Source organism: Capricornis sumatraensis, chromosome 5 (assembly GCF_032405125.1).
Source record: "Capricornis sumatraensis isolate serow.1 chromosome 5, serow.2, whole genome shotgun sequence".
NCBI classification, from domain to species: domain Eukaryota; kingdom Metazoa; phylum Chordata; class Mammalia; order Artiodactyla; family Bovidae; genus Capricornis; species Capricornis sumatraensis.
In genome coordinates this window covers 123,236,380-123,263,536 of record NC_091073.1, presented here as the reverse complement: position 1 = coordinate 123,263,536, position 27,157 = coordinate 123,236,380, and the positions used below count along the sequence as shown (strand labels likewise).

The window sequence follows — 27,157 nt, the reverse complement described above, 5'->3', positions numbered from 1 at the left end:
TCACCGACTCGATGGATGTGAGTTTGAGTGAACTCTGGGAGTTGGTGATGGACAGGGAGGCCTGGCGTGCTGCAGTCCATGGGGTCGCCGAGAGTTGGACATGACTGAGCGACTGAACTGAACTGAGTGGCTACCTGCTTAGACTTCCAGGAGGTCAGCGTTTAGCAGGAGGGTCAGACTGTCAGCTGTACTCCCATTTCTGACCCTCCTCCCCTCCCCTCCCTCCTTCTTGCCCCCTCTTCTCACTGCTCACTTCGGTTAGACTTCTTAGCAGACTGAGGCATCGGGAGCCATCAGGCTGACTGCGGTCTCCGTCAGCCTCGGCGCTGATCTCGGCCCTGGGTGAGGGGCGCACCACCCACACGGCCCCAGGCCTGTGACAGGCAACAGACACCCTGGATCGCAGAGTCACTTTGCTCTTGAGAGGGAGCCAGAGTCTGACAGGTCCCACTCGGTCCCCCTGCCCGTGCAGCAGCAGATGAGCAGCCCCAGGACCCACGTCCTGCCCCCAGGACCCATGCGGGTGCCACCTTCGCGACAAAGTGAAGGGGGAGTTGCGGATGAGCCTGAGGTTTGCTCATCAGCTGACCTTGACTTAGGGAGAGGGGCCTGGGTTTTCCAGACAGGCCCAGGGTCATCACCAGGGTCCTTGGCGTGGAGAAGGGAAGCCAGGCTGCTTGGGGTAACGTGGTGAGGAGGAATGGTCCTGGCCAGGATCCTGGGTGCAGCCGGAGGCTGGAACCCGGAGAACTACCTTGATTCAGACTCACCCCAGGCTTCTGGGCGGAAGGACAGTCAAGCATAAACAGGCGGCGTTGAAGCGCTAGGTCTGTGGACACGGGTTCCGCTGGTCCTGCCCCCTCGCTTAGCTGAGCTCTGCCCCACACCCTGCCCTCTGCGGCAGCTCACCCAGAGCATCGTGAACACGTTCCTGTGTGAAAAGCCACACTGTCAGTGCGGCCAGCTGCCTTTCTGGTGGAAATGAAGACACGGAGAAGCGCAGCCGTCTCACTAAGTACACCCATGTTGGTGGAACCCCGGTCTGAAACCGCAAGTGACCGGACTGTTTGTTTAGGCTTCGGCATCTGCTGGGATCGGGAAGATCCCCTGAGGAGGAAATGCAACCCACTCCAGCCTTCTTGCCTGGAGAATCCCATGGACAGAGGAGCCTGGAGGGCTACAGTCCACGGGGTCACAGAGTCAGACAACTGAGCGACTCGCACACCAGGAGGACAGATTATTTGCTGCAGCAGCGCCAAGCGCTGGGGGCCTCGGGGGCTTCTGGGCCATGTCCCCCCATGCCCGATCTCCAAGTCTCGACCTAAGCCGCGGCCCTGCGCTCCCCCAGCTGTGCTGGGCCCTGGCCCGCGCCCCTCCCGAGGGCTCTCCACCCTCCTGTGCTGTCCCATCCTGCGCTGCACACAGAGGCCCGGGACCCCGAGGCGGGCTTCCGTGCGGGGTGAGGTTGCGGACGGCCGCCCCCGACCCGTCACAGGTGCAGCGGAGTCACACGCACTGCTCCACCTCGTGTCCCTGTGACTCCGTCCCCAGACCCCCGCGGGTCCCCTGCCCCGGCCCCCTTCCGCCACGTCAGCCTCGGTCTGAGTGTCCTCCAGGCCCCTCTCCCCACCTGCCGTCGCAGGTGTGTCTCTGTTAAGGTGACTGAGTTCCTGCCAGACTTGCTCCCCTTCCTTCCCCAGGCGTCCTCGTTGGCAAGGCCTGGGGGCAGGGGGTTTCATCTTGTTCTCAGACCCCGTCCCAAAGACTCAGGCCGCATATCCACCCTGGTCCCTGTTGGTGCTGAGACTGTGAGCTACAGGTGACACCGGTGTGACCCTCCGTCGACCCTCAGTCAGCCCACAGGAGGCCGCTTGCTTCCCGCTGACAGCCTGTGCTCAGCAGGCCGCGGTTGCCCCGTCTCGTGTAAGCGTGGCTGAGCTGCCCCCCACCCGGGCCCTCAGAGGCCGCGGCCCTCGCTGTCTGTCTGCAGCCTCCGCTCCGCCCGGGGTGGGGTGCCTCGCTCGGAGAAGCGGGTGGCCGGGGCGCGCCGACGGCCAGTCTCTGGGTGGACGGTGCGACGGCGCGGCTTCGCTCGCTCGGTGTCTGTGCTCCTGTTTCTGCAGAGCTGCTCTCGGATGTGTGCCACACGACTGCTGCAGCAAGCATGTACACCGTGCTCCCTGCCACCCTGCGGCCCCTGGTGTCTGCACTGCACCCGCCGAGGGCTGGGCCGGAGCCTCCCGCGGTCCCGGTGCCTCTGGGGCCTCTGGGCAGAGCTCCCCTCTCTTTCCTCCAGGCTTGTGAGGGCCCACCTCGCGCCTGTTCCCTGCTTTCCTCATAGAAAACTCACTTTTTTAGGCTGGTAGGAAAGTCCTGCTCTTGGTCATTGAAGGAATGGGACCTGGAAGAGCTGAGATGCGGCAGCAGGGCACACAGGTCGGTGCGTCCTAAGGGAGCTGGGCTCAGACACAGGCCAGCCCCGGGGCAGGCGTGCCTGGGCCGCAGAGCTGTGTCCTCACGGGCTGGAGGCCGGGCCCAGGACGAGGCTGGCCCTTCAGGGCTCTGAGGGGCATCCGTCCCAGGCCGTCTCCTCAGCCTTCACGTCTGCATGCCCCCTTCCGTCTGCCCGGGTCTGAGTCCGAAGCTCCCCACTTCTCTCCAGGCCCTAAACACGTGGGGTGAGTCCCACCCGTGCCTGTGAGCTCGTTATGCCCAACCCCTCTGCACAGACCCAGCTCTGTGTCAAGGCCACAGCCCAAGGTCCTGGGGGGCACACTTCAACCTTTGACCCCAGGAGCCCCGGGACAGCCTGGGCCACGACCTGAAGCCTGTGGGGTCCGTTCCTGCCCAGCACCCAGGCCGAGCCCCGAGAGGCCTTCCCCTCGTAGAGGCTGAGTGTGAGGTCTGTGCGTGGTTAGAACGGGGGTCCCGCTGTGCTCCAGCCCCTGTGACCCACCTTCAGGGCCACTCACCTGCCAAGCTGGGTGGCCATCCTGCAGGAAGCCCCCGCGATGCTTGCGGTTTGCTCACCCACTGGGAGACCCACGAAGTTCAGGAAGGAGCTGGCGACCACTGGGTCATTCCTGAGCACGGCCCGATGTGGGGTCTCTGTGGAGGACTCGCAGCCCTCCGGACAGAGCTGGCCCATCTCAGACGCCTCTGCCACGCCTTCCAGGTGGAGAAACTGCTGTCAGCCAGCGTGATGGTCCCACCTCAGGCTTAACAGCAAATTGAGAAGCTCAAGGGCCCTGAGGCAACACTGGCAGACCATCCGGGGGCAGAAGCTCCCTCAGCTGGAACCGCTGTCAACCAGCGGGTTCTACAGACGCCCAGCCCGCGCTGCCGTCAGCAGCACCGATGAGTCACGTCCTCCAGGGAGGTGAAGCCTGTTGACTCGCCCATGGCTCAGCACACTCGGCAATGTGAGTGATGTGACCGGGGAGCCCAGGAAAGCCCCATCCTGAGGGCCCGTGTGGGAGATCACAGTGGAGGCGGCATCCGCACGGTCCGGAGCTGGGTTCCGGCAGTGCGGGGGAGGGTCTACACCGTGGCCCAGGCTGGAAGGAAGCGTGGACGGCGACACTCAGTGGCCTCCAGAGTCTACCGCTTCAAGGCTCCTCTGCCCTCGCCGTAGCCAAGCAGTTCTAGAACATGTTCCTCACTGGCATTTGTGAAAACCATCCTGAGACCCTCCATCAGGCAGGCGTGCATTCGTCTGTCATCTCGACCTCAAATCTAAGTCCCTTCTGTCTGCCAGGCCTCACGTGGCACCTGACAGAAGCTGTTCACACAACGGCCCTGTGAGTCGGACTTCATCGTCCAACTTCGGATGAGAACTCTGACACTAAGACGCTGAGCCGTTTACTCAGCCATCACGTGGCTAGCAGGAGGCAGGGCTGGGTTGAGCCCTTAGCTCTGTGGCCTTTGCCACGCCAGTTACTCGATCTTTTGGAGCCTTAATTTCTTCAGCCTAAAATGGGAAAATGGTCCCTGCTCTGTCTGGCACAGTGTTCCAGGAAGAAGGAGGTTATGAGCTTGAAACGCTAGGACAGGTAGTGGATAGAACATGAGAGGAATTCAAGACATCATTTTTAAACATGGGAATAACACCAGTAATTCTTCAGGGGTCAGAAAAGGGACACTCACAGAGGGCTAGTTCATCAGGCTTCTTCTTGGGAGGAGTTCTCCTTCCCTTCTTGGCTGAAGTTACCACTGCGGGTCTCGTGAGAGGAGAATGGCCCAGGTGCAGTGGGGAGATGCGACCTGAACGTCTTCGTGTCCTGGCTTCCAAGGGCGTCTCAGATGAAGACCTCAAGGACACACCCACCTCTCATTCAGACACCAGCGCTGCAGGTGCGAAATGTCTTGGTCCGTGGTTGGGGTCGCCGTGTTGAGTTTGATCCCGGAAAAGGCGTGTGTGTTCGTCCGAGGAAGATGAAGGAATCATTCGGGGGAGGGGCGGGGACTTGCTCACCCCAGCCCTGGCGTCAGCTCCACTGCACCTGCTGACCGGGAGCGAATCGCTGACCCTGCCAGGCACTCTCTCTGCCTTTCACATCATGAAGAAAACTCGAGGCTGCCCTCAAAACAGGAACTGCGAGCCACAAAATAAAGACGTGCCCAGCCAAGTGAAATGTCCCGTGGAGCGTCCCTGCTATCCGCAACCGCCCTTCACTGGACCCTGGCCCTTCCAGGGTGGTGCTCAGTGTCTCCGAGGGAGGTCAAGATGGTGCCACGCTAAAACAGTCAACTTCATGTCAATTTTAGTATGAGCATGTTGCCACCGAGTCAGATACATGATGGGAAGGAAGCAGAACTCTGAGCTTTGGAAGCCTTTGCCCCAGACTCAGGAACGTCTCAGAAAGGGTGCCTTGCAGGGACGAAGGCGGCTGGGCCAGCGCCCGCAGGGTGCAGAAGGCTGTGTGCTGTCCTCACGGGCACGCTCGCGCTCCAGCCCTGCTCAGTCTGTCCCGTCAACCATCAGAGAGCCGAGCTCACTGGGACACCCAAACTTAGAACCTGCTTTCTCGATTCTCCTGCTAGAAAATCCAGCTGGTGCTTGTTTACTGGGCCCGGTTGCTCGTGGGGCTCCGTGGAGATGAAGGGGACCCGACAGCCCCCCAAGGCTATGCCAGTTTAGTGCTACACAGGGGCCACCCTGCTCCGGGTGGGACAGGACGCTCTGAAGCTCCAGGCCCTGCTCCCTTGCGATCGCCAGCAGCCCTGCCCTGGGTCCTGGGTTCTCAGACCCTGGGAGCAGCTGACTCCTGCTGTCAGCAGAACCCACAGTGGGCTCAGGGAGAGTGCATGCGATGAGGCCCTCAGGAGCCCTCTGGAAGGTGCTGGAAGCCCTGCCCTGTGCGTCCAGACTCCTGTGTGGCTGCAGCAAGCACAGCCTCCATTCAGAGAGGGGCCCGGCTTCCTAGCGGCTCGCCCCCTCCCCCCAACACACAGAGAAACTGGGCTGTTGAAGTGCATTTAAGGGTTCGTGTTTGTAGCACGTTGGAATGTCAGAGCTGACAGACTATTCTTGTAAGTTTTTTGTAACTTCCTGCTGCAGTCATTTCTCAGTCTCCCAAGAAAATATATTTGTGCAGGACCCAAAGTCATTGGGTCCAGGGGACTTTAGAATAGGTGGCATCTTAGCAGGAGGCTTGGCAGCTGCCGTCGTAAACACCTTCAGAACATTCCGCAGGGTACGTTCCATGTCACCTCTGCTCAGGTAAGCGTGCCAAGTGTGACCTCCTTCCTGATATCTGGATGGTTCTTACCTGTCTTATCTCTGCTGGGAAACGGCCAATGTTAATACCTTAATAAGATGCATAGGAGGGTATCCGGTCTCCAGTAGACGGTAACTTCCAGGTTCAGTCAGCTATAGGCCTCGCCAAGTTTCCTGACTCCCAGAACCGTCTAAAACAAGAAATAAGTGAAGAAAGTCTCCCAGAGAAGTGAAAGAAGCCGCCACGGCAAAGCCCCGAGCTCTCCTGCCCCCACTGCGCGAGCTGCTCCCGGGGGCGGGGCGGGAAGTAGGGAGACCCGGCGAGGGGCCAGGAATCCGGACTCGGACTTGGGGTGGTGTGCTCGCCGGCGCGGAAACGCAGGCCTCTGGGGCTGCAGAAGCAGGTGGGGTGGGGCCCTCGGGCCCCGCTGTAGCATGGGCTGACAGCGGAGCTCAGCACTTCCCATTTTCAAGGTCGCACCTTGCTGAGGGAGATGAGGAAGGCGGGAGACTCGGGGCCCCTCGGGGTGCCCTGCTCACTGTGAAGTCCCTGCAAATGGGCAGAGAGAGTCATCACTGAAGGCAGGGGAATGCTTGTTCCAGAACCAAAATTAGAGATGATTCACAGACCAGACACATCAAGCTATGATGGAGCATGTCCTTATTCCCCACCAAAGTGTCTGATTTCAGCATCGGTCAAGTTATTGTGCCCATTGAAAGCACATTTCATGTCGATGAGTCCCCAGTGGCTCCTGGCTCCCTCTTCAACCTCATTTTCTTTTGCCCTTATTCCCCTTTTAAATCTCCATTCTTCTAAACACAAGTATCTTGTCATTTCTAGACCACAAAACTGAGTGTATTGAACGGTGGGCTAATAGCTTAATATCTGTGTTGGTATTTATTTTCTCTATGTTACTGAATACGTGTCATTTGAAAGCAAACACTGCATGAGCTATTGCCATGGAGTTGATTAGCTCAGAAAGTAAAGAAACTGCCTGCAATGCAGGAGACCCAGGTTCAGTCCCTGGGCCAGGAAGATTCCGTAGAGAAGGAAATGGCAACCCATTCCCATCTTCTTGCCTGGAAAATTCCATGAATAGAGGATCCTGTTGGGCTACAATCCATGGGGTCGCAAAGAGTCAGCCACAACTGAGTGATAGCCAGCTTTGGCATTGAGCTTGACACAAGAGCAACACTGAGTGCCCACACACCCTGACCCTCTGCTGGTGGACTGAAGGGCCCCAGTGGGGTGACGGGAGGAGGCATGGACCGGGAGCAGTTGGGAGGGGGCGAGCGGTGGCCCTTGAAGACGCACCACGTGGGTTAATGCTCTGCCCTTGGGCTTGCAGATGACCACTCCCGGATCCGGCTGAAATCAGAGAACAGCCACAGCAGCTCTGACTACATCAACGCCAGCCCCATCGTGAGTACCAGCCCTGCCACCCACCAAGGCTGGGGGGAGGAGTAGGCAAGCCCAGCCCTGTCAAGAGCTGACAGCCGATCTCCACCTGGTAACTAGTCTCCACCAGGTAACTATGTCCATCTGGTAATTAGTCTCCACCAGGTAACTCTCCACCCAGTAACTAGCCTCCACTTGGCAACTAGTCTCCACCTGGTGAATAGCCTCCACCTGGTAACAAGTCTCCACCAGGTAACTACTTCCATCTGGTAATTAGTCTCCACCAGGTAACTCTCCACCCAGTAACTAGCCTCAACTTGGCAACTAGTCTCCACCTGGTTTCCCGCCTCCTCCAGGTTACTAGCCTCCACAATATAACTAGCCTCCACCTGGTAACTAACATCCACTCTGTAACTAGTCTCCACCTAGTAACTACCATCCACCTTGTAACCAGCCTCCTCCAGGTTACCAGCCCCCACACTGTAACTAATCTCCACCTGATAACTAACATCCACCCTATAACTAGCCTCCACCTGGTAACTAGCCTCCACCCTGAAACTAGTCTCCACCTGGTAACTAGCATCCACCCTGTAACTAGTCTCTTCTTGGTAACTATCCTCTACTAGGTAATTAGCTTCCACCTGGTAACTAGCCTGTACCCTGAAGCTAACCTCTACCTGATAACTAGCCTCCACCTGGTAACTAGCCTCCACCTGATAACTAGCCTCCACATGGTAAGTAGCATCCACCCTGAAACTAGTCTCCACCTGGTAACTAGCCTCTACTAGATAACTATCCTTCACCTGGTAACTAGCATCCACCCTGAAACTAGTCTCCACCTGATAACTAGCTTCCACTGGTAACTAGCCTCCACCTGGTAACTAGCATCCACCCTGAAACTAGTCTCTACCTGGTAACTAGTCTCCACCTGGTAACTAGCCTCCACTGATAACTAGCCTCCACCTGGTAACAAACCTCCACCCTGTAACTAGCCTTCACCTGGTAGTGAGCCTCTACCCTGTAACTAGCCTCCGCTGGTACCTAGCCTCCGCTGGTAACTAGCCTCCACCTGGTAACGAACCTCCACCCTGTAACTAGCCTCCACCTGGTAATGAGCCTCTACCCTGTAACTAGCCTCTGCTGGTAACTAGCCTCCGCTGGTAACTAGCCTCCACCTGATAACTAGCCTCCACCTGATAACTAGCCTCCACCTGGTAAGTAGCATCCACCCTGTAACTAGTCTCTACCTGGTAACTAGCCTCTACTAGATAACTATCCTTTACCTGGTAACTAGCATCCACCCTGAAACTAGTCTCCACCTGATAACTAGCCTCCTCCTGGTAACTAGCATCCACCCTGAAACTAGTCTCCACCTGATAACTAGCTTCCACTGGTAACTAGCCTCCACCTGGTAACTAGCATCCACCCTGAAACTAGTCTCTACCTGGTAACTAGTCTCCACCTGATAGCTAGTCTCCACCTGGTACCTAGCCTCCGCTGGTAACTAGCCTCCACCTGGTAATGAACCTCCACCCTGTAACTAGCCTCCACCTGGTAATGAGCCTCTACCCTGTAACTAGCCTCTGCTGGTAACTAGCCTCCGCTGGTAACTAGCCTCCACCTGGTAAGTAGCATCCACCCTGTAACTAGTCTCTACCTGGTAACTAGCCTCTACTAGATAACTATCCTTCACCTGGTAACTAGCATCCACCCTGAAACTAGTCTCCACCTGATAACTAGCCTCCTCCTGGTAACTAGCATCCACCCTGAAACTAGTCTACCTGGTAACTAGTCTCCACCTGATAGCTAGTCTCCACCTGGTAACTAGCCTCCGCTGGTAACTAGCCTCCACCTGGTAACGAACCTCCACCCTGTAACTAGCCTCCACCTGGTAATGAGCCTTTACCCTGTAGCTAGTCTCCACCTGATAACTAGCCTCCGCTGGTAACCAGCCTCCACTGGTAGCGAGCCTCCACTGGCAGCGAGCCTCCACCTGGTAGCGAGCCTCCACGAGGTTACGGCCCCTGTCAGGTGCCAGGGCTGGTGTGCTGCCCCGGCCTGCTCTCGATGGCCCTTGTCCCCAGCGTCCGGAGCAGCAGGGGCACGGTGCAGGGCACAGGGCCTGGTCACCCCATAGCAACAGTGTCCTGCGAAGTTGCTGCTGGAGCCCATGACTCTGGGGAAGTCCTTATTCCCCACTTGGGGGAAACAGGAAAAAACAGACCCAAACCTGGTGCGTGTTGAGTGATGGAGGGCCTAGAGGGGGTGGAAACCAGGTTGGCTTCCTCTGGTTTTTCCCAAGGGCAGGGTCTTCACTTCCTGGGGTGGGGGGGCCGCAGCCGTGCCTCCCTGAGCAGCTGGTATCAGACAGGGGGCTGGGGGAGGGTCTCTGTCCTGTCCAGCCTGTGGCCTGCAGGCATTCCTGGCTTCCGGAGAGTCCCCCCACCCCCAGCCACAGCGCTGTTCCCGCTGCTTCCTGCGCTGCGCCTGGCGGCAGGGGCGGGCTTAGAAGGAAACTCTGGAGTGCCCCCCAGCACAAGGGGAAGAGGGGCTGGAAGGTGGGCCTGAGGGCTGGAGTGAGTGTAGGTGGCAGGTGGTGAGATGAGCCTGCTATCTACAGAGCGCCGCGTTGGCACCACCTGGACCCGCAGCAGAGCATGGGGAGTGGGTGTGGGCTGTGTCCCCTCGGTCTCGGCGCCGGTCCTCGGGGAGGGTCAGGCCACCTCACTCAGTTCTCAAGTCGGCTTCACAGACAGGCGTGCCAGATGCAGCACGTCCTGGGGCTCTGATGACGGAGGTTCTGGGAGTGTCGGTGGCCGAGGGGGCGGGGCCGTCTCTGATCGCTGAGAGAGCCCCGTGCGAGCCGCCAGCCGCAGTCCCCGCTGTCCTCGGTGGCGACCCTGGCGAGACACCTCACCGAGCAGGACCGCCGACCGCAGGCCACTGTCACCGTGGCGGCTTCCTTCAGTGCCCCTGCTCCATACACTGTGTTATCAAGGCGCCGGTGCACCGCGGGTCGAGCCCGCTTCCCGACACTTCACAGCCACACAGCGGGGGCTCCGTGCACCACGCGCTGTGAGAAGGGGGTCTGCAGTGAGCACCCCATCTGCACCCGCCCAAGTCCACGCCCGTGTTTCTGGGACTATATTTAAGGAGTCACGCCTTCGCTTCTGGCCGCGTAGACATCAAATGTTGGCTCCGTGTGTGCAGAGGCCTCACTGGGGCCCTTCAGTCAGTCTTCTCAGTAAACACTCTTGGTGAGTTTGGTATTTTTCCATCAATTCTAATTCCAAAAGCCAAGCGAAAGCCCCATTGATTTCCCCATGTCTCCTCCGATGAGGCTGGGGTTTGTGCCTGCCGGGTCTCAGTGATGGGCTGCAGAAGCGGGGAGCAGCCTTTGTCCTGTTCGGCTCCTTCCCTGGAATGAACACGTAACAGGCAGAGACATTCCTTCAAGTCTGAGAGACGGGAGTTCAGTGTGGGAGTGCCCAGCTCTCCCCCTTGAATGGCGTCTGGCTTTCAGAAGTCTGGGCCACTTCAGGCTAGTTAGGACTGGCGGAGGATGAGGGGCTGGAGGCCACATCGCCGCCCCCTCCTCTCTGAGCTGCCCAGCCCCCCACTCCTACACCCTCCCCGTCTCTCTCCTGCAGAGATTTAGAACAGCCTCCCAGGCCCAAAGGTGGGGCAGGGGCACGGGTCAGAAGGTGAGGCCAGGAGGGAGACATGACTTTTCAGTGTCTTTTTATGCTTTCCTTTTATTTTGCCCCACGATTCTTTCTGTTCGTATTTGGGGTGTAAGTATGGGTTAGAAGAACTCCTCGACTCCTCTTCTCCCTGAAACGACTGACGGTCCCGTGACAACCAGCTTCCTGGCAGAGCTGAATGAGAAGCTTACGATTAGAGCCCAAGAAGCCCCAGCTGTGCAGAACAAGACTACAACAGTTACACCCGCCATACTTGTACTTAGTCCTCATCAAAGTTCAGGGAAGCCATCAGTGCTGGTAATGCTCCATCTCTGCTTTGAAATCAGAGGTCACCAGAGTCTGTGGGAGCTCTGGGAGAGAAACCGTCAGCCACGCGCGAGCTCGGTCACTTTTGGGCGTGGACTAGGGATATTGTTACCACTATTGTGAGAGCACACACGTTCCTCACCAGGGGCAAGTCTGAACATCTCAATGACACTTGAAATTAAACTTACTCTTCACTCCTCTGTTTAGTAATAAAGGGGGAGAATTGTTTAATTTTAAAACTCAGTTCGTTTAACAAATTTAAGTAGTACAAATTGACTCTTCAGAAAATACCTGCTCAGATGCACTGAACATCACAATAAATTGTCCAAATAGGGGGGACAATTCCTTGGTTTTCAGATTTATAAGCGAACATCCATATATTTATAATTATAGTTGGCATGTGTACATGCTAAGTTACTTCAATCGTGTCCGACTCTTTGCGGCCCCCTGGACTGTAGCCCAGCAGGCTCCTCTGTCTGTGGGATTCTCCGGGCAAGAATACTGGAGCCGGTTGCCATGCCCTCCTCCAGGGGAGCTTCCTAACCCAGGGATCAAACCCACATCTCTTACGCCTCCTGCACTGGCAGGTGGGTTCTCTACCACTGGCGCCACTTGGGAAGCCCAATTATAATTTATATCCATTATTTTTCTTAAATCTCAACTCGTAAGAATATTAAAATAATTCAAGTTCATAAGCCGCACTCTCTCCCACTGATTTTACTACAGTTTCCCAGCAAGCTCTCACCGTAAGACCTGGTATCTGGAAAAGTGGCTTGAAAACTCTGCCTGATAGAGTCTAGTTTTTAGAAACCATGTGTGGAATTTGCTCTGCATATTATGAAAAGCAAGTATAAGTGGTCCGGGGGCAGAACCAACGTTGCGCTAACCCGCACACCAGCCCGCAGCCTCGCCCCAGGTCACTCTTCAAGGCTTCAGGACATGGGTGCCCTGGTCTTAACATACTGAAGGCTTAACTTTTAAGAAGAGTTTTGTTTGGAACATCAGGGAAATATTGGTACATTTTCTGATGCAGATTAGAGCTGGTCGCTCTATTATAACTCTCCTCCTACAGCTTGAACCAAACCTCTAGGGATATACCCTTCAGGCACCCTGGTTCAGGTTATGTCTTTTTTTCATATTGGCGAATAGTTGGTTAATAATGCTGTCTTAGTTTAAGGTGTATGGCGGAGTGATTCAGTTAAGCATATACATGTATCTCAGTTCAGTTCAGTCGCTCAGTCGTGTCTGACTCTTTGCAACCCCATGGACTGTAGCATGCCAGGCTTCCTTGTCCATCACCAGCTCCCGGAGCCTGCTCAAACTCATGTCCATTACATTGGTGATGCCATCCAACCATCTCATCCTTTGTCGTCCCCTTCTCCTCCCACCTTCAATCTTTCCCAGCATCAGGCTCTTTTCCAATGAGTCAGCTCTTCAAATCAGGTGGCCAAAGTATTGGAGCTTCAGCTTCAGCATCAGTCCTTCCAATGCATATTCAGGACTGATTTCCCTTAGGATTGACTGGTTGGACCTCCTTGCAGTCCAAGGGACTCTCAAGAGTCTTCTCCACACCACAGGTCAAAAGCATGAATTGTTCGGTGCTCAGCTTTCTTTAGAGTCCAACTCTCTCATCCATACATGACTACTGGAAAAACCACAGCCTTGACTAGATGGACTTTTGTTGGTAAAGTAATGTCTCTATCTATTCTTTTTCAAGTTCTTTTCCCATTTAGGTTATTACAGAGTACTGAGCAGAGTTCCTTGTGCCACACAGTAGGTCCTTGTTGGTTATCCAGGTGGCATCTTCCATGAGACTCAACCCAAACTTTGGGGGTCTACTTTTTCTGAAAAAAAATCCCAGAATCTCAGAGCTAAAGGACCCGTAGAGACCACATCCCACTTCTCCAGCCCCTCCCACCCCATTTTACAGACACTGAGATGGGAGCCAGAGAGCCTGACTTTGCCCACGGTCCTGGCGCCTTGTGCGGCCACAGCGATGATACACATGAAAATGAGCTACAGAGAAGTGAGGAAGAAGGGGGACGGCCAGCCTTGGCGTCAGCGGAAGCTGACGCTCACCCCCACCAGGAGCGCCGGTGGAGACCCCCTCGCCCAGCCGCCGGGGCGGCAGCCCGCGTGCCTGCGCGAGGAGTCGTGTCCCCAGAAGCTGGCGATTCCCTCCAGTCACCACACCCACCCCGCCCTGCGGGTGCTAAGTGAGCTGAGGCTTCTGCCGTTCAGTTCGATGCTTGCTGTGCTTTCCTTCCATCACCGCTGCACGAAACGGGACAGAGGCTGCCGTGTACGAGCAAGGCCTCATCTTTGCAACACGCACAGAACGTGCGCGGGATGAGGCGACGGCGCTCGTCCTCCGAGCGACTGTTGAGCTGGTGGCACCGGTCGCCGCTCTGTGATCATTTACTGCCTTCCGAGCGGCAGCCACGTGATACGGTCAAGGGGGAGGGGAGTGACATGGGCCACCACGCACCCCCTGCGCCCAACCCCACATCCTCCCATCTCCAGCTCGGGTTGATGGCAACGGAGTGACATGGAGACCTCTCCCCACAGGAGGCCTTATTTACCTCCTGAAACCCTGATCCGATGTTCGCTTTCAATCACATATTTCTCACTGGGAAAGCAGCTAAATGTGCTGGGTTGTACATGCGAAGGATTTTAAAATGCGTTGCTCTCTGAATTGCTTCGGGCAAAAAAGCGCATTTGAAAAGGAGGTGGGGTTATACTTTTCATGCAGAACTATTTGCAAGGAAGAGACAGGGTCCCTGTAAATAGCTGTCACCCCCAACAAATGCATATTTTAAACATCAAAACTCCTTATTTCTGCCAAGCACGTTCCCACTGAAACATTTTAATTAGGGCTTTCATCAAGAGTAACGTAATTTTACCTGTATTGTGTGTTGTTGTGAATTTCCAGTTTTAATTAGGAATCACTAAATTAGATGCACAGAAAGCATTTTTTTCCTGCCCCCCCCCACCCCTTAGCTAGCGTCACATTGCTGTGCTGATGGAGTGACTTACATCTGTTCTCCTGTGCTCTTTCCCGCTTTCGTGGTGCACATAATTATAAGGCGCACTGAGGGCGTCCTTTCAGACTGACAGCCATGGGCTCTGAAAGTGCTGACGGGCAGGCGACACTGGATGCATGTTAAAGGGGACACGAGCCCTTCTCAGACCCAGACTCGGAGGGGCCTTCAGGTGCCCCGGGGCTCCCAGCCGACATCCTCACGTGTCACCGTTGACTCGTGCGTGGTTGCACCTTTCTTGTTTTCGCCATGTTGGGAAATGAGTTCTTAACAAGTACCTTTAAATTTGGAGCGTTTTAACTCTTTCATCAAACCCTGGTGTCAAAACAGTAAAAACCAGTGCTGGATGGAAAGAATAAAGGAGGCTGTGTGTCTGATAAGAGAGAGGTCGCCTGACACCCCGCGGAGACCCGCCTGCTCTCTTCTGGGGGGTGTCTCTGTGGTCCCCAAGGCGGGGCAGGGAGGACGCCCTGCTGACACCTCGCCCGGCCCCTCCCTTGTCCTCTTGGGACACCAGCGTGAGAGGGAGAACACCGTCTGATTTAATCCGATTTGCTGCTCCAGGCTTTGTTCTCATGTTTTTTTCCTGCTTAGTCTTGGAATTAACTGTTCTAAAGAAGGTCTTCTAAGCCAGACTTCCTCTCTCGGAGCCAGCAGGCAGATCGACAGCCAGGAAGCTCACCGCTGCATTCTCCTGTGTTTGTTTGTTTTCGGTCCTTGTCTGGCGAGGTGGAAAGAGAATATGAAATGAGCTGCTGGAAGCCTGGGCCCGTCCCCAGCCAGTGCCTGCTGGGCTGGCTCTCAGACCCGAGTGGCTCAGCTGGGCCCTTTCGGGGTGCAGAGCAGCACAGCAGCACGGGAGGGGGTTTTCCTCATCCTGAGAGGCAGGAGGCACTGTTGCTGGGCCCCTCCAGGTCCAAGCGATGCCCACCCTCTGCCCAGCCCAGTGCCCGCAGTGACAGCCTCGGCCGCATCACTTTTGAGCCCTGTGTGTGGCAGTGGTGCCCATGGAGGCCGCACACGCCAGTGGAACACCTCCGCAGTCACAGTCATCGTGGGCTTGTCACCACGTGGGTGACCTGGGTGCCTTCCCTGCCTCCCCTCGGCCCCACTTCACACGGCCCCTACCTGGCTGATGCCCTGGCGTCCGGTCTCTGGCTGGCCTCCACTCTACTGATGCGGCTCAGTTACCGTGTCAGAAGCACGTTCAGCCCCATCACCAGGCTCCAGGCAGAGGGTCCCCAGGCCCCCCTAAACTCCAGGCATCAGGCCCCCATAAACTCCAGTCCCCAGGCCCCACCTAAACTCCAGGCACCAGGTCCCTAGGCCCTCCTAAAATTCAGGCCCCAGCCCCTAGGCCCCCCTAAACTCCAGGCACCGGCCCCCAGGTCTCCCTAAACTCCAGGCACCAGCCCCCAGGCCCCGCTAAACTCCAGGCACTGGCCCCCAGGCCCCACTAGAATCCTGGGGGATGTTAGGTCAGGAGGGGTCTGGCAGGGGCCAGGGGGTTTCCGGCCTCCACAGAGGTGGTGTGTGTTGGGCCTGGGGGCTGTCAGCGCAGGACTCAGGGCCCCAGCTCTCCCCAGCCCTGCTCTTCCCGAGTTCATCTTCCTCCTGTGCTCTTGTCTCCGCAGATGGACCATGACCCCAGGAAGCCCGCGTACATCGCCACCCAAGGACCCCTGCCCTCGACTGTGGCTGACTTCTGGCAGGTGACTTTTTTTAAATTAAATTTTGTTCTGAGTCTAACAGCTTAATAAATCGATCATGAGTAATGCCTTGGACAGAGAAGGCAATGGCACCCCACTCCAATACTCTTGCCTGGAGAATCCCAGGGACGGGGGAGCCTGGTGGGCTGCCGTCTATGGGATCACACAGAGTCGGACACGACTGAAGTTACTTAGCAGCAGCAGCAGCAGCAGCAGCAGCATTGCCTTGGATTCAATTAAGCCAATCCCGATTTGTTTACAGGTGCTCATCACACGTTCCTTGGTTTCAGAATTTATATGAGCTCGTTCATATTCTTTATGATCAACCTTCTTTTCCAAAGCTTGAGTATGAAAACTTCCCTTTGAGATATTAAGTCTTTAAAGACTCTTACTTGTTAAGCTGCTCCAGTCACTTTATCTTATGAAATATAATGGAATAATGCATGCACAAATTATTGCGTTTTCGTCAGATGTGTCTCTTATCGATGGTTTTAATCTTATGAAGGCTAGAAAATGGTGCTCAGATTATAGTCTCTCTCCTTGTGGATTCTCTGTAGTAATGCATTTGAGAAGCCAGGCTGGTCTCTTTTCATCCAGCAAATACTGCATGCTAGGATCAGGCTCGGGCGCTGGGGACACTGGCCAGTGAGAGGAGAGCCAGGGGCCAGTGGGGCCTCGCCTCCGCACCCCGGTCTCCCTGCCCACCGTCCAGCAGGCGGCAGAGCTTTGGGGACGCACGGGGTCCCGCCACTGCCTGGCGGTTGAAACAGGGCCCTACTGTGAGTCGGGCCCACGGGCGTCCCAGGACTGGCAGAGTGCACCCTGAGGACAAGATGAGGGAGGCGTGGCCTCTGGGTCGGCAGGTGATGGGCGGGAGCAGCGTGAGGGCCACAGGGCCAGCCTGTCGGGGTCCGGTGGCCGCGCCGCCTCTAACCCAGAGGGACCCGCTGAAGTTGGCAGAGCCCACGTTCCCCGCTTCCTGTGCCCCAAGGGCTGAGTCTCCTCATTACACCTGCTGAGAGGTCGTGCACCCCAGGAGGACCAGGCGGCCGATTCTGGCCTGGACCCGAGGGGCCTCCCCACCCCACGCAGAGCTGTCCCCCTGAGCCATGAGCCCACCCATCCCAGCCTGCCTGCAGAGCGCTGCTGGAATTCCATGGAGGGTGTGCTCGGTCACCTTCCTGCTGCCCCCCAGGCTCCGTGCTCAGACAGAAAGAACACAGAAAGCCCCGAGTCATGTGGCAGAACAAGGGACCAGCGGAACTTCACGGTCACGGCATCTTCCAGTGGGCCTCAGCCCCCCATCCCAGCACGTTTGTGCAGGAGTGCCTCAGAGGGGTGGTGTCACTTCTACCAGCTTCAGGCCCCGGTCGCAACTGCTTGTAGGCAAAGCTTCTCTTGCCAACAGAAGCACAAGTTCCTAAGGTCGTGTCGACACTCACACAGTCATCGCTTACATCCATGGACCACCTACCCTGGGGCAGGCCCTGTGGTGGGGCTTGTATATTTTGACCCCTAGACTTTGCGTTCTACGAGACTCGCGGTTCATACTCTGCCCCGGTTCACGTGGTTGGCACATGGGGCTGATGGTATACTTTTCTTGCTGCTTGTTCTGAGCAGTTGCCATTCTTGGGGGCCATTCATTGTGCCAGCATGGTAAACCATGGGATGTCCTAGAGCTTTTACGGAGGTCTGATATTAAGGAGCACTCTTGAAATGGAAAGGAAACATCTCTAAATGCTGCGACTGGAGAAAACCATTCGAGTGAGATGCAGTGCAAGACACTGTGAGAGGCGCCCCGGTCCGCACTTGCCGAACCTCCGGGAAACGCTGGGCTCCTCGAGGCGGCAGTGGACACTAGCCACTAGGCCGCCCTCCCAGCCGTCGCAGGCCCGTCAGCTCATCACAGCTACTGAGACACCCTGCAGCAAAAGGACCTCCCTGACTGTGTCCCCACAGTGCCCTTGAGCCAGAGGCGCGGTCTCCACACCAAGCCTCCGGTCCAGTTGCAGGGAGAACACAACGGAGAGGTGCTGGCCTCGGACAGGGGGTGTCCTAGCATCTGCTTCTTGGCACAGTCACGCGGGCTGGACTGGGCTCTAGAGTGTATATTCTAGAAACGGCATCTAGCAAGCATGGCTCCTGATTATCTACCCAAGGCCACAGGCTCAGAATTCCAGGTTCCCTTCACTGACTTGGGCTCTACAGAAAGTGCGTGGAGAAGAACGCCTGCCTTTAAACTTCTTGCAGAAGACAGCCTCTCAAAAACCATGGTGAAGTGGAAGTTCCTTTAAGAATAAAACCTGCTTTGAAGCATAAGAAGTTTTCTGTTGGAAAGACAATACGTTCTGAGTGAGTTCATGTCTGGGTTTATGCCTTCCCCAATAATTCAGCGGAGAAGGCACTGGCGCCCACTCCAGCACTCCTGCCTGGAGAATCCCAGGGACGGAGGGGCCTGCTGGGCTGCAGTCCATGGGGTTGCCAGGAGTCAGACACGACTGAGCAACTTCAGTTTCACTTTTCATTTTCATGCATTGGAGAAGGAAATGGCAACCCACTCCAGTGTTCTTGCCTGGAGAATCCCAGGGACGGGGGAGCCTGGTGGGCTGCCGTCTGTGGGGTCGCACAGAGTCGGACACGACTGAAGCGACTCAGCAGCAGCAGCAGCAGTAGTTCAGCAGGTAAAGAACCTGCCTGCAGTGCACAAGACACAGGAGACGTGGTTTGATCCGTGGTTGGGAAGATCCCCTGGAGAAGGAAATAGCACTCACTCCAGGATTCTTGCCTGGAGAGTCCCAGGGATAGAGGAGCCGGGTGGGCTACAGTCCAGTGCGTTGCAAATTGTTGGACATGACTGAGCAGCTAAGCACAGCACACATGGCCTTTGACAGGGTTAGACACAGGAACTCAGCACCTGTAACAGAAAATATTGAAGCATCTTCCTTTCATTTGAGCTCTGGGGTGCTGCCCTGAGCCCTTCCCCGGAGGATCTCACGGGGTTTGTCTGCAGTGAGAGGCCCTGGTCCACGGTGAGAGGTCCTGCAGGAGAGGCCCTGCTGCGTGGGTGGTGTGGGCAGCACAGAGCCCAGGCCGGGAGGGGAACACAGTGGGGTGTTCCTCCACCGGCTTCCAAATGAGGCCGCATTCACAGGCTCCATGGACGTGGATCTGGGGGACATTATTCCACCCAATAGGATGCCAAGGAGGAAAACGGACACGGAGCCCCAGTGTGGCACCATCGTGACCAGGAGACTGGAGGCAGACGGCAGTGGGGGTGGGCAGGCGGAGGACGCCGGCAAAGCAGAGACGCCCGGGGCCGTCAGCAGGGGGCACACGAGGTGGGCGCCGCAGGCCCAGGATGAGGGGCGACACCCAGAGGAGGGGCTGGGGGAGGCTCTGTCTTCACACAAGCGTGGCGCTTCCAGAACATTACATTGTGGGTGTGACCCAGCGGCCCCCCACACTGCAGTCACCTCAAGGCGGGGTCTCCCGCCCCAGCCAGGCCCTTCCCTCCCAACCCTGCACCCCCTCGGGCTCTGGCAGGACGCAGCGCCACTCGCCCTCCAGTGACTAGAATTCTTTCTCTGAATTCACACCTCATGTTCTAAGAATTTGATTCCAAAACCAAATGCACATAAGACCCACAACCTTCCTGTAGAAATGGGTTCTGATATGTGAGGACAGCCCGGGTATTCCTGGGCCTGAAGTGCCTGCTCTGAGAGAAGTCAGCCAGCATCCAAGTCCGTGAAGGGGAGGCAACAGTTATTGAGCACTTACTGTATGCTGGACCCTGGGCAGGCACAGGGGGATGTGACCTCACCTGACGACCTGGGATGAAGCTATCACGAGTGCGTGATCCCCAAAGGCACTCCTGCAAGACGGGAGGTGGCTAGTGGTCGGGGGGTCAGGGAGTTGGTGTTTGATGGCACAGAGTCTCAGTCTGGGGAGATGGGAGGGCTCTAGGGGCGGTGGTGGTGGATGTCCTGAGTGCTCTTGAACTATGTACTCAAAGCCCATCAAGACGGTGTTTTTACGTTACGTATACTTTACTAGAATAAAAGAAAGTCAGGATCCCGATCCAGCAGAGCACTGAGGCCCAGGGCCCCGCACGACCCGCCCGACCCCACAGCAGCTGCCCAGGTGTCAGGCCCGACCCCCGAGATCAAAGCCAATCCCCAAGGTCAGACCCCACCCCCGAAATCAGACCCGACCCCTGTGATCAGACTTGACCCCATGATCAGACCCCACCCTGTGGTCCACAGCGCTTCTTCCTGCCCCACAGGCTGTGAAGTGAGGGGGCAGTGAGTGGGCAGGTGAGTCTCTGTAGAGGAGAGAGAGGCCATCAGCGGTGGGGACACTGGGCTCAGGGCCAGCCCCTGCTGTGAGGACCTCAGGGTGCGTCCTCTCCAGGCACAGAGGACGTGTACCACACCCTCCAGCTGTGCACGTGTGCAAGGCTAGAGCCAGGCTAGATCGGGCTGAGGATTTCTTGGGGGGCTGTGGTTTCCACACGGGGGGAAGGGCAGGCCTGCCACCTGCCGGGGGCCAGGCTCACACATGAGCACAGGGCAACTGGGAGCCTGGGGGCAGCTTTCTCAGAGAACAGCGCCTTGGGGCTGTGAGCAGGGAGGACGAGTCCTGGGCACAGGCTGCCGGCACTGAGCCACCCGGTCCGGCATCACCCACCCGTCCCAGAGCTGCTCCGGCCCCCAGTCCGCCAGCCCCCTTGCCACCGTCCAGGGAGCCCTGTCTGCCGTCCCCCCTGTATTTTCAGACCACAGTGTGGTCAGCTGATTCAGGCGCATGAGCACTGTCCACGCATGTGGACCCTGCCGCCGGCCGAGCGGTGCCTGAGCTCAGCCCGGCACCTCTCAGGCCTGGGACTGGTGGCCGGCCCTGCTCACCGGGAGCTGAGGGGCAGGGAAGACACTCTAGGATTTCCAGCCTTGCCCTCCCTGCTTGGCAGGCTTTTTGGTGACTTTCAGATGATGCAATCAGAGGCTGGGGAGCTGGGCCTCGACCCCCAGGTACAGGCGCTGAAGGCAGCTGGAATTCAGCTGGTGCCCAATTAGTACGAACACTTATTAACATTTTACCAAGAAAAAGTCCACCTATTGCTTTCTGTTTCCCACTTTCTGCAAGCATATCCTACTAGAAGTCTTCACTGGGGCAATGTACTTTCTTTTCCAAGCAGTGGGGCTTGGTTTAACTGAAGAACTTATCCTCCTCAGCACTCATTAGTCACCGCTCTTAGGATGGACAAGGAGAGACCCGAGTGGAGGGCTGTGGGAGGTCCCAAGAGCCTAAGCGTTTTCCTTCAGGAGCTTCTGATGAGCACGGCAGTGATGAGCTCCACGGCTGACTGCTGCACCCGGGCAGTGGTGGGTCCAGCAGACAGGGAGCCGAGAGGCGGCAGCCCCTGCCCCCACCTCTGGCAGGTCAGCTAAGGGTGACCCCTTTATAGCGAGTACCACCAAGCCCCCAGGAGCCAAGCCTGGAGCAGCCAGAGGTGGTCCTTGCAGACACCCAGCACCCCCCAGTCTGCAGGACGCCCGGTCAAATCATACCCACTGGCTCAGAGACCACGACACATCGGGGCTCGTGGCTTCTGGTGGTCCTACGAGGCGGGACACAGAGTAGGAGGAGGTCCCCAGTCCCTGTCCCGCATGATGCCCACACAGTCACTTCCTCTTCATCCTACACAAGCCCTGGGCAACGCGTGATGGGAGGGGAGCTTGCAGAGGTACCGGTTCTGGAATATTAAGAGGCTGTGGGTGGAGCAATGGACTCGGGCGCCCTGTTAGCTTGCAGACTGATTGATTCTAGAGCACATTATCTAACTGGCTGTCCAGTTGCTCAGTCATGTCCGCTCTTTGCAACCCCATGGGCTACAGCATGCCAGGCTTCCCTGTCCACCATCTCCCAGGGTTTGTTCAAACTCATGTCCATCGAGTCGGTGATGCCATCCAACCATCTCATCCTCTGTCGTCTCCTTCTGCCTTCAGTCTTTCCCAGCATCAGGGTCTTTTCCAGTGAGTCAGCTCTTCGCATCAGGTGGCCAAAGTACTGGAGCTTCAGCTTTAACCTCAGTCCGTCCAATGAGTATTCAGGACTGATTTCCTTTAGGATTGACTGGTTGGATCTCCTTGTAGTCCAAGGGACTCTCAAGAGTCTTCTCCAGCAACACAGCTTGAAAGCATCCATTCTTTGGGTCCCAACCTTCTTTGTGGTCCAGGTCACATCCATACACAAAACCATAGCTATATAGACTTTTGTCAGCAAAGTAATGTCTCTGCTTTTGAATATGCTGTCTAGGTTGGTCATAGCTTTTCTTCCAAGGAGCAAGCATCTTTTAATTTCATGGCTGCAGTCACCATCTGCAGTGATTTTGGAGCCCAAGAGAAGAAAGTCTGCCACTGTTTCCATCGTTTCCCCATCTATTTTCCATGAAGTGATGGGACCAGATGCCATGATCTTCGTTTTCTGAACGTTGAGCTTTAAGCCAACTATTTCACTCTCCTCTTTCACTTTCATCCAGAGGCTCCTTAGTTCCTCTTCACTTTCTGCCATAAGGGTGGTGTCATCTGCGTATCCGAGGTTATCGATATTTCTCCTGGCAATCTTGATTCCAGCTTGTGCTTCATCCAGCCTGGCATTTCAAATGATGTACTCTGCATATAAGTTAAATAAGCAGGATTATCTGATTAAATTAAAAGACTGCAGGAATTGAAGACAGTGAGTTTCCTGAGAAAAACCTGATCTTTTGTTTCCGTGTTTTAACGTCAGAAGCATTTTAACCACAGGCCCTAGATTTTCCAGGATGTTTTTCTTCAAACATTCACTCTGATTGAATTTTCTGCACATGAGTTCACAAACCTTTGCAGATAAAAGGGAACTTCTGTCAGGTCATCTTACATCAAGGCGGGATTTGGGAGCCTTGCCCTGTGTGGCTGGGCATGGCGCGCCTCGCACCCGGCTATGCGTGTGTCCCGCCACCAGGCACGCGGGTCAGAGCTCAGGCTCGCATGGAAAACACAGCCTGGGCCTTGATTTTTACGGCCCTCAGCCGAAAACACCCTGCTTTCATTTGTGATATCAGTTCCCTCATCCGTCTTTCTTATTTCTTTCATTCTTTTTTCATTCATTCTTTGACTTTTTCTTCTTCTTTCTCCTCCTTCTTCTCACAAGCGGATCTGATGCACCCACGTCAGATCCTGGTTTTGAAACGATGACAGCTTGAGTGGCGCTTTTACCCAAGAAGCCAACGTGTGTGTTATATGTGAAACGTGAGCACAGCCCAGGGGCGGTAAGCGCTTCTCCGTGACAACACACCCGGGCTCAGGCGACTTCCCACACAGTCGAGTGCCTGACAGATACCTCTGCGGCAGCTGCATGAGGTTCAGGTGAACGGGCAGCTTGGTTTGCGCGTGGCCTCGCTGTGGAAATGCTTGAGCGGCACACACGAGCCGCCTCGCCTCTGCTCACAGAGAAGCAGGCCGTTCTGTCTTTGCAAAAGGACGCTTGCCGGATTCCAGTGAACGAGCAAGTGTTTCTACGCACATGGTTCTCCTTCCTGCCTGGGCACAAACACTGCTGGTGGGAAAGCAGCCAGAGGGGCCTGCTACAGTTGATCAGCATCGGGACTGACTTGAGCTCAGGTCAGACTCTTTTTAAGGTTTATTTATCTGCTTCTTTATTTCTGGATGCTCCGGGTCTTCGTTGCCTCCCTCAGGCTTTCTCTGGTTGTGACGAGCAAGGACTACCCTCTAGTGTGGGGCACAGGCTCGTCACTGTGGCTACTTCCCTCGTTGCAGGGCGCAGGCTCAGTAGCTGCGGCGCACGAGCTTAGCGGTCCCGTGGCATGTGGGGTCCTCTGGACCAGGGATTGATCCCGTGTCCCCTGGGTTGGCAGGCTGACTGTTAACCACAGGGAAGCCCTGGGTCCAATCCTAATGTCTGTGAGACTCCTTCCTCCCTGCTCAGCCCTTCCTGGGGGTCAGGATTAAGTATTGGCTTTGCTCCCATTACTTGGGGGTTTCATCTGCGAAAGAGGCCCATGCTGACGGCTTTGTTTGCAGAGAAACAAACCACGTGGGTTTGTGTTATGAGTCCTGCATGAAGACATAAGAAGACTTCATCGCCTTCGTTCACATTTAGCCGGATTGCCACCTGCCTCACTCCCAGCTTGACTCAGGGACAGTGGCTGTGTGGCTGAGACAGACCAGAGGCTGGGAAGACTTCAGGGCGCACTTCTTCGGACCGCCCTCTGGACAGGGCGGGAGAGGGACTGGGGGGCCTGCTCTGCAGAAGGCGCTCAGACACTGCTGTTTTCTCTTCTTTAACCGATTACAGAGCGCGCGGTTCCAGCTGGTTGACACAGAGTGTGTCCTCAGACCTCTTTGTCAGCATCCTCACTGCCAGGCTTAAGCTGATCTCTCCTCCACCTATGAAAAGAAGTTGGCAGCGGAAATGAATCGTGCGTCAGGGATGGAGGGGCACATTCGGCCTGCTCTGGAGAAAAGCTGTCTCCACTTCACGTAGCGACTGCTGCAGCAGGCGTGCAAACAGCACATGGGCTTTCAAGAGGCACGTGTCTGCACCGAACAGGCCCTGGGAGGACTCTGCCAGGCCAGCCTTTGATAGCGTTTTCTTTGAGTTCTCTTTTCAGAGAGGCAGTCAAATGGTCTCTTTTTAAAATATCTATTGTTTTCAGCTAAGCATCAACGATGACAAAGCCTGGCGCCAGACGCCTTGGAAGTAGAGCTGGCAGCCGGACAGGCTGCCGTCTTCAAGGAGCTGACAGTCTGGTGGAAGAGAGCCGTGTCCACACAGGCGAGAGCAGAGCAAGGTGGAGGGGCTTCACAGGACATGCGGGGAAGGGGGGACGCGTGCCCCGGAGGGACCGGAGCTCCTCACAGAGCCCGTGGCCCCGGGCTTGACTTGTCCGCGCGGACCGCCTGCCTTTAATCAGGCCTTGTGCACTCCGAAGGAGTTTCTTTTTTCGCTAAACACTTGGTACTCAAGAAAGACTTCGGGTGAAGAAAATCTACAGTTTCCTTCCATCTGGTGTAATTCGATGAATAAAAGAAGGTTCGAACGGACGTTTCCCGACTCCTGTGGACGATCTGGGGGCTGGCATAGAGGCTGGGCCTCGGTGAGCGTGTTCATTTCCTGCACTGCTGTGACAGATTTCCATCAACGGAGCAGCCAGGAGCTGCAGAAGCGTGCTCCCTCTCAATTCCAGAGGCCGAGTCCAGCCCTGGTGCCGGCAGGGCTGTTCTCCCGGCCCTGAAGCACCGAGACGAGGCTCCTTCCTGCTCGCAGGGCCCGCGCGTTCCAGCTGCATCTCTGCAGCGCCGTCCTTGCATTCACCTGGCGTCTCCCTCCTTTGTGCTCAATTAGGCCCCACCCTGATGCATCGGAACCTCGTCTTCTTATCCCAGTGACATCTGCAGAGACACTCTTTGCAAATCAGGCCGCAGTCATCGGTGGCAGGGGTTACGACATCAGCGTGTCATTTCAGGGACAAAGTCCAGCCCATAGCCAAGAGCAGCACGGCGCCTCTTCTTTAACCAACAGTTGGTAAACTTGCTGTTACTGTCTAGTCGCTCAGTTGTGTCTGACTCTGTGACCCCATGGACTGTGACTCACCAGGCCCCTCTATCATGGGCGTCTGCAGGCCAGAATACTGGAGTGGGTCACCATTTCCTCCTCCAGGGGACCTTCCCGACCCAGGGATTGAACCCACCTGTCCTGTGTCTCCGCACTGCAGGCAGACTCTTTACCGCTGATCCGCCTGGGAAGCTCACTTGTTTGGATGAAACAGCCGCCAAAGTGTGTGTTCCGCAGCACGCGCGCCCGAGGTCTGAACTGCTGCGTGTTAGCCTCTCCGCGCACCCAGGTCTGATGGCCGTGGACGGGCTCCCGTGCTCGGCTGTGTGAGCTGTGTTACCATCACGTGCCCCTTCCCTGGGTGGCCTCTGAGTGCCACAGAGGGGCTGGGGGTGTGGGTTGTCGCTGGTGTGTTTTATGACAGCCCAGGACCCCTGAGGTGGCGCTACTGGTTAAGAGCCTGCCTGCCAGTGTGGGAGACGTAGGTGTGGGTTCAGTCCCTGGGTTGGGAAGGGTCCCCTGGGGAAGGGAATGGCAGCCCACTCCGGTATCCTTGCCTGGAGAATCCCATGGGCAGAGGGGCCTGGTGGGCTACAGTCCATGGAGTCACCCAGAGTCGTGCCTGACTCTGGACCCCTGAGCCGCCGCCCCGACTCCCGTGACACGCCCGCTAGTGAAGCAGTGATTGTCGCCGCCGGGGCCCCGTCGCTCCCCGCCGCCGCGTGCCAGGTGACGGCGTGCGTTCAGGGTGGCCTTCCACGGTCGGTGCCGTGCGTCTGAGGAGACGCTCAGGAGAAGGGGGCATTTCTGGTTGTTCTCCAAGCACAGCACCAGGAGGGACCTGTCCTCGGGATCCCCGCCCGAGGTCATGTTCCCGCCGACCCAGGACCGGCAGTGCCTGCCTCCTGTTTGGGAGACGGAACCCACTTTTGGCCGGTGAAAGCTGTTACAGCCCGCTCCCCCTCCCCGCGCTGTGGCCTGGGGTGTCCTGACCTGTGATAGGCCCCCAGTAAACGTGCCGCGTGCTCCGGGAGATGGCCCTGTGCTGTCTGAGCCCTAACCAAACAGGAAGTGTAGACAGGGCCGTTTCTGGTATCAACCGTCCACTCCTTGGCTCAGCAAAGCCGCTGCTTCAGAGGGCCGCAGCAGGGTCAGGGAGGACTCAGGCGGCTGCCTGCTCCCCGAAGAGAGCGCTGGAGGCATCTCAAAGACTGGCACAGAAGGCCTGCCTTTCTCTTGCCGGGCACGGCCCTGTGAAACTGACCCGGAAAGAGTGCGATCTCCTGCCCAGAAACGGACCCTGCTTGACCGGGACTTTCACCAGACCCTGTGTTCCCTCCAAAACCCACCGTGGATTCCCTGGCGTGCCCTGAAGTCCAGCCCTGCGAGCAGGGCACCACGGTGGGAGGTGAGCAGGGAGTGGGCGCCCGAGCGGGTGAGACAGCTTCGATTTAGTCAGTCCCTCTCTGCTTCCACACAGTGACCTAAAAAGAAGTATTATCCCCTGGGGTGCTTTTGGAGTTGTTGGTCTAAATTGTTTCTTTTGGATTCACTCTCAACCACGCCTTCAGAGAGGCCCGAGCGTCCCTGGCCGGAGGGAACCTCGGTGGGGAGGGCTTCCTGATTCCACACTCGGGGGTACAGGAGAGCCTCGGGGATTAGTTTAT

At 56.7% G+C, this 27,157-nt stretch overlaps 1 protein-coding gene across 1 annotated transcript in view; it reads left to right on the top strand.

Moving 5' to 3' along the window:
• Positions 1 to 27,157, top strand: part of PTPRN2 (protein tyrosine phosphatase receptor type N2) — a 472,364-nt gene that overhangs the window by 419,147 nt on the left and 26,060 nt on the right. Inside the window, exons 15-16 of the mRNA XM_068972473.1 lie at positions 7,069 to 7,142; positions 15,804 to 15,881. Of these exons, the coding sequence (XP_068828574.1) occupies positions 7,069 to 7,142; positions 15,804 to 15,881 (152 nt within the window). The remainder of the gene's footprint in view (positions 1 to 7,068; positions 7,143 to 15,803; positions 15,882 to 27,157) is intronic.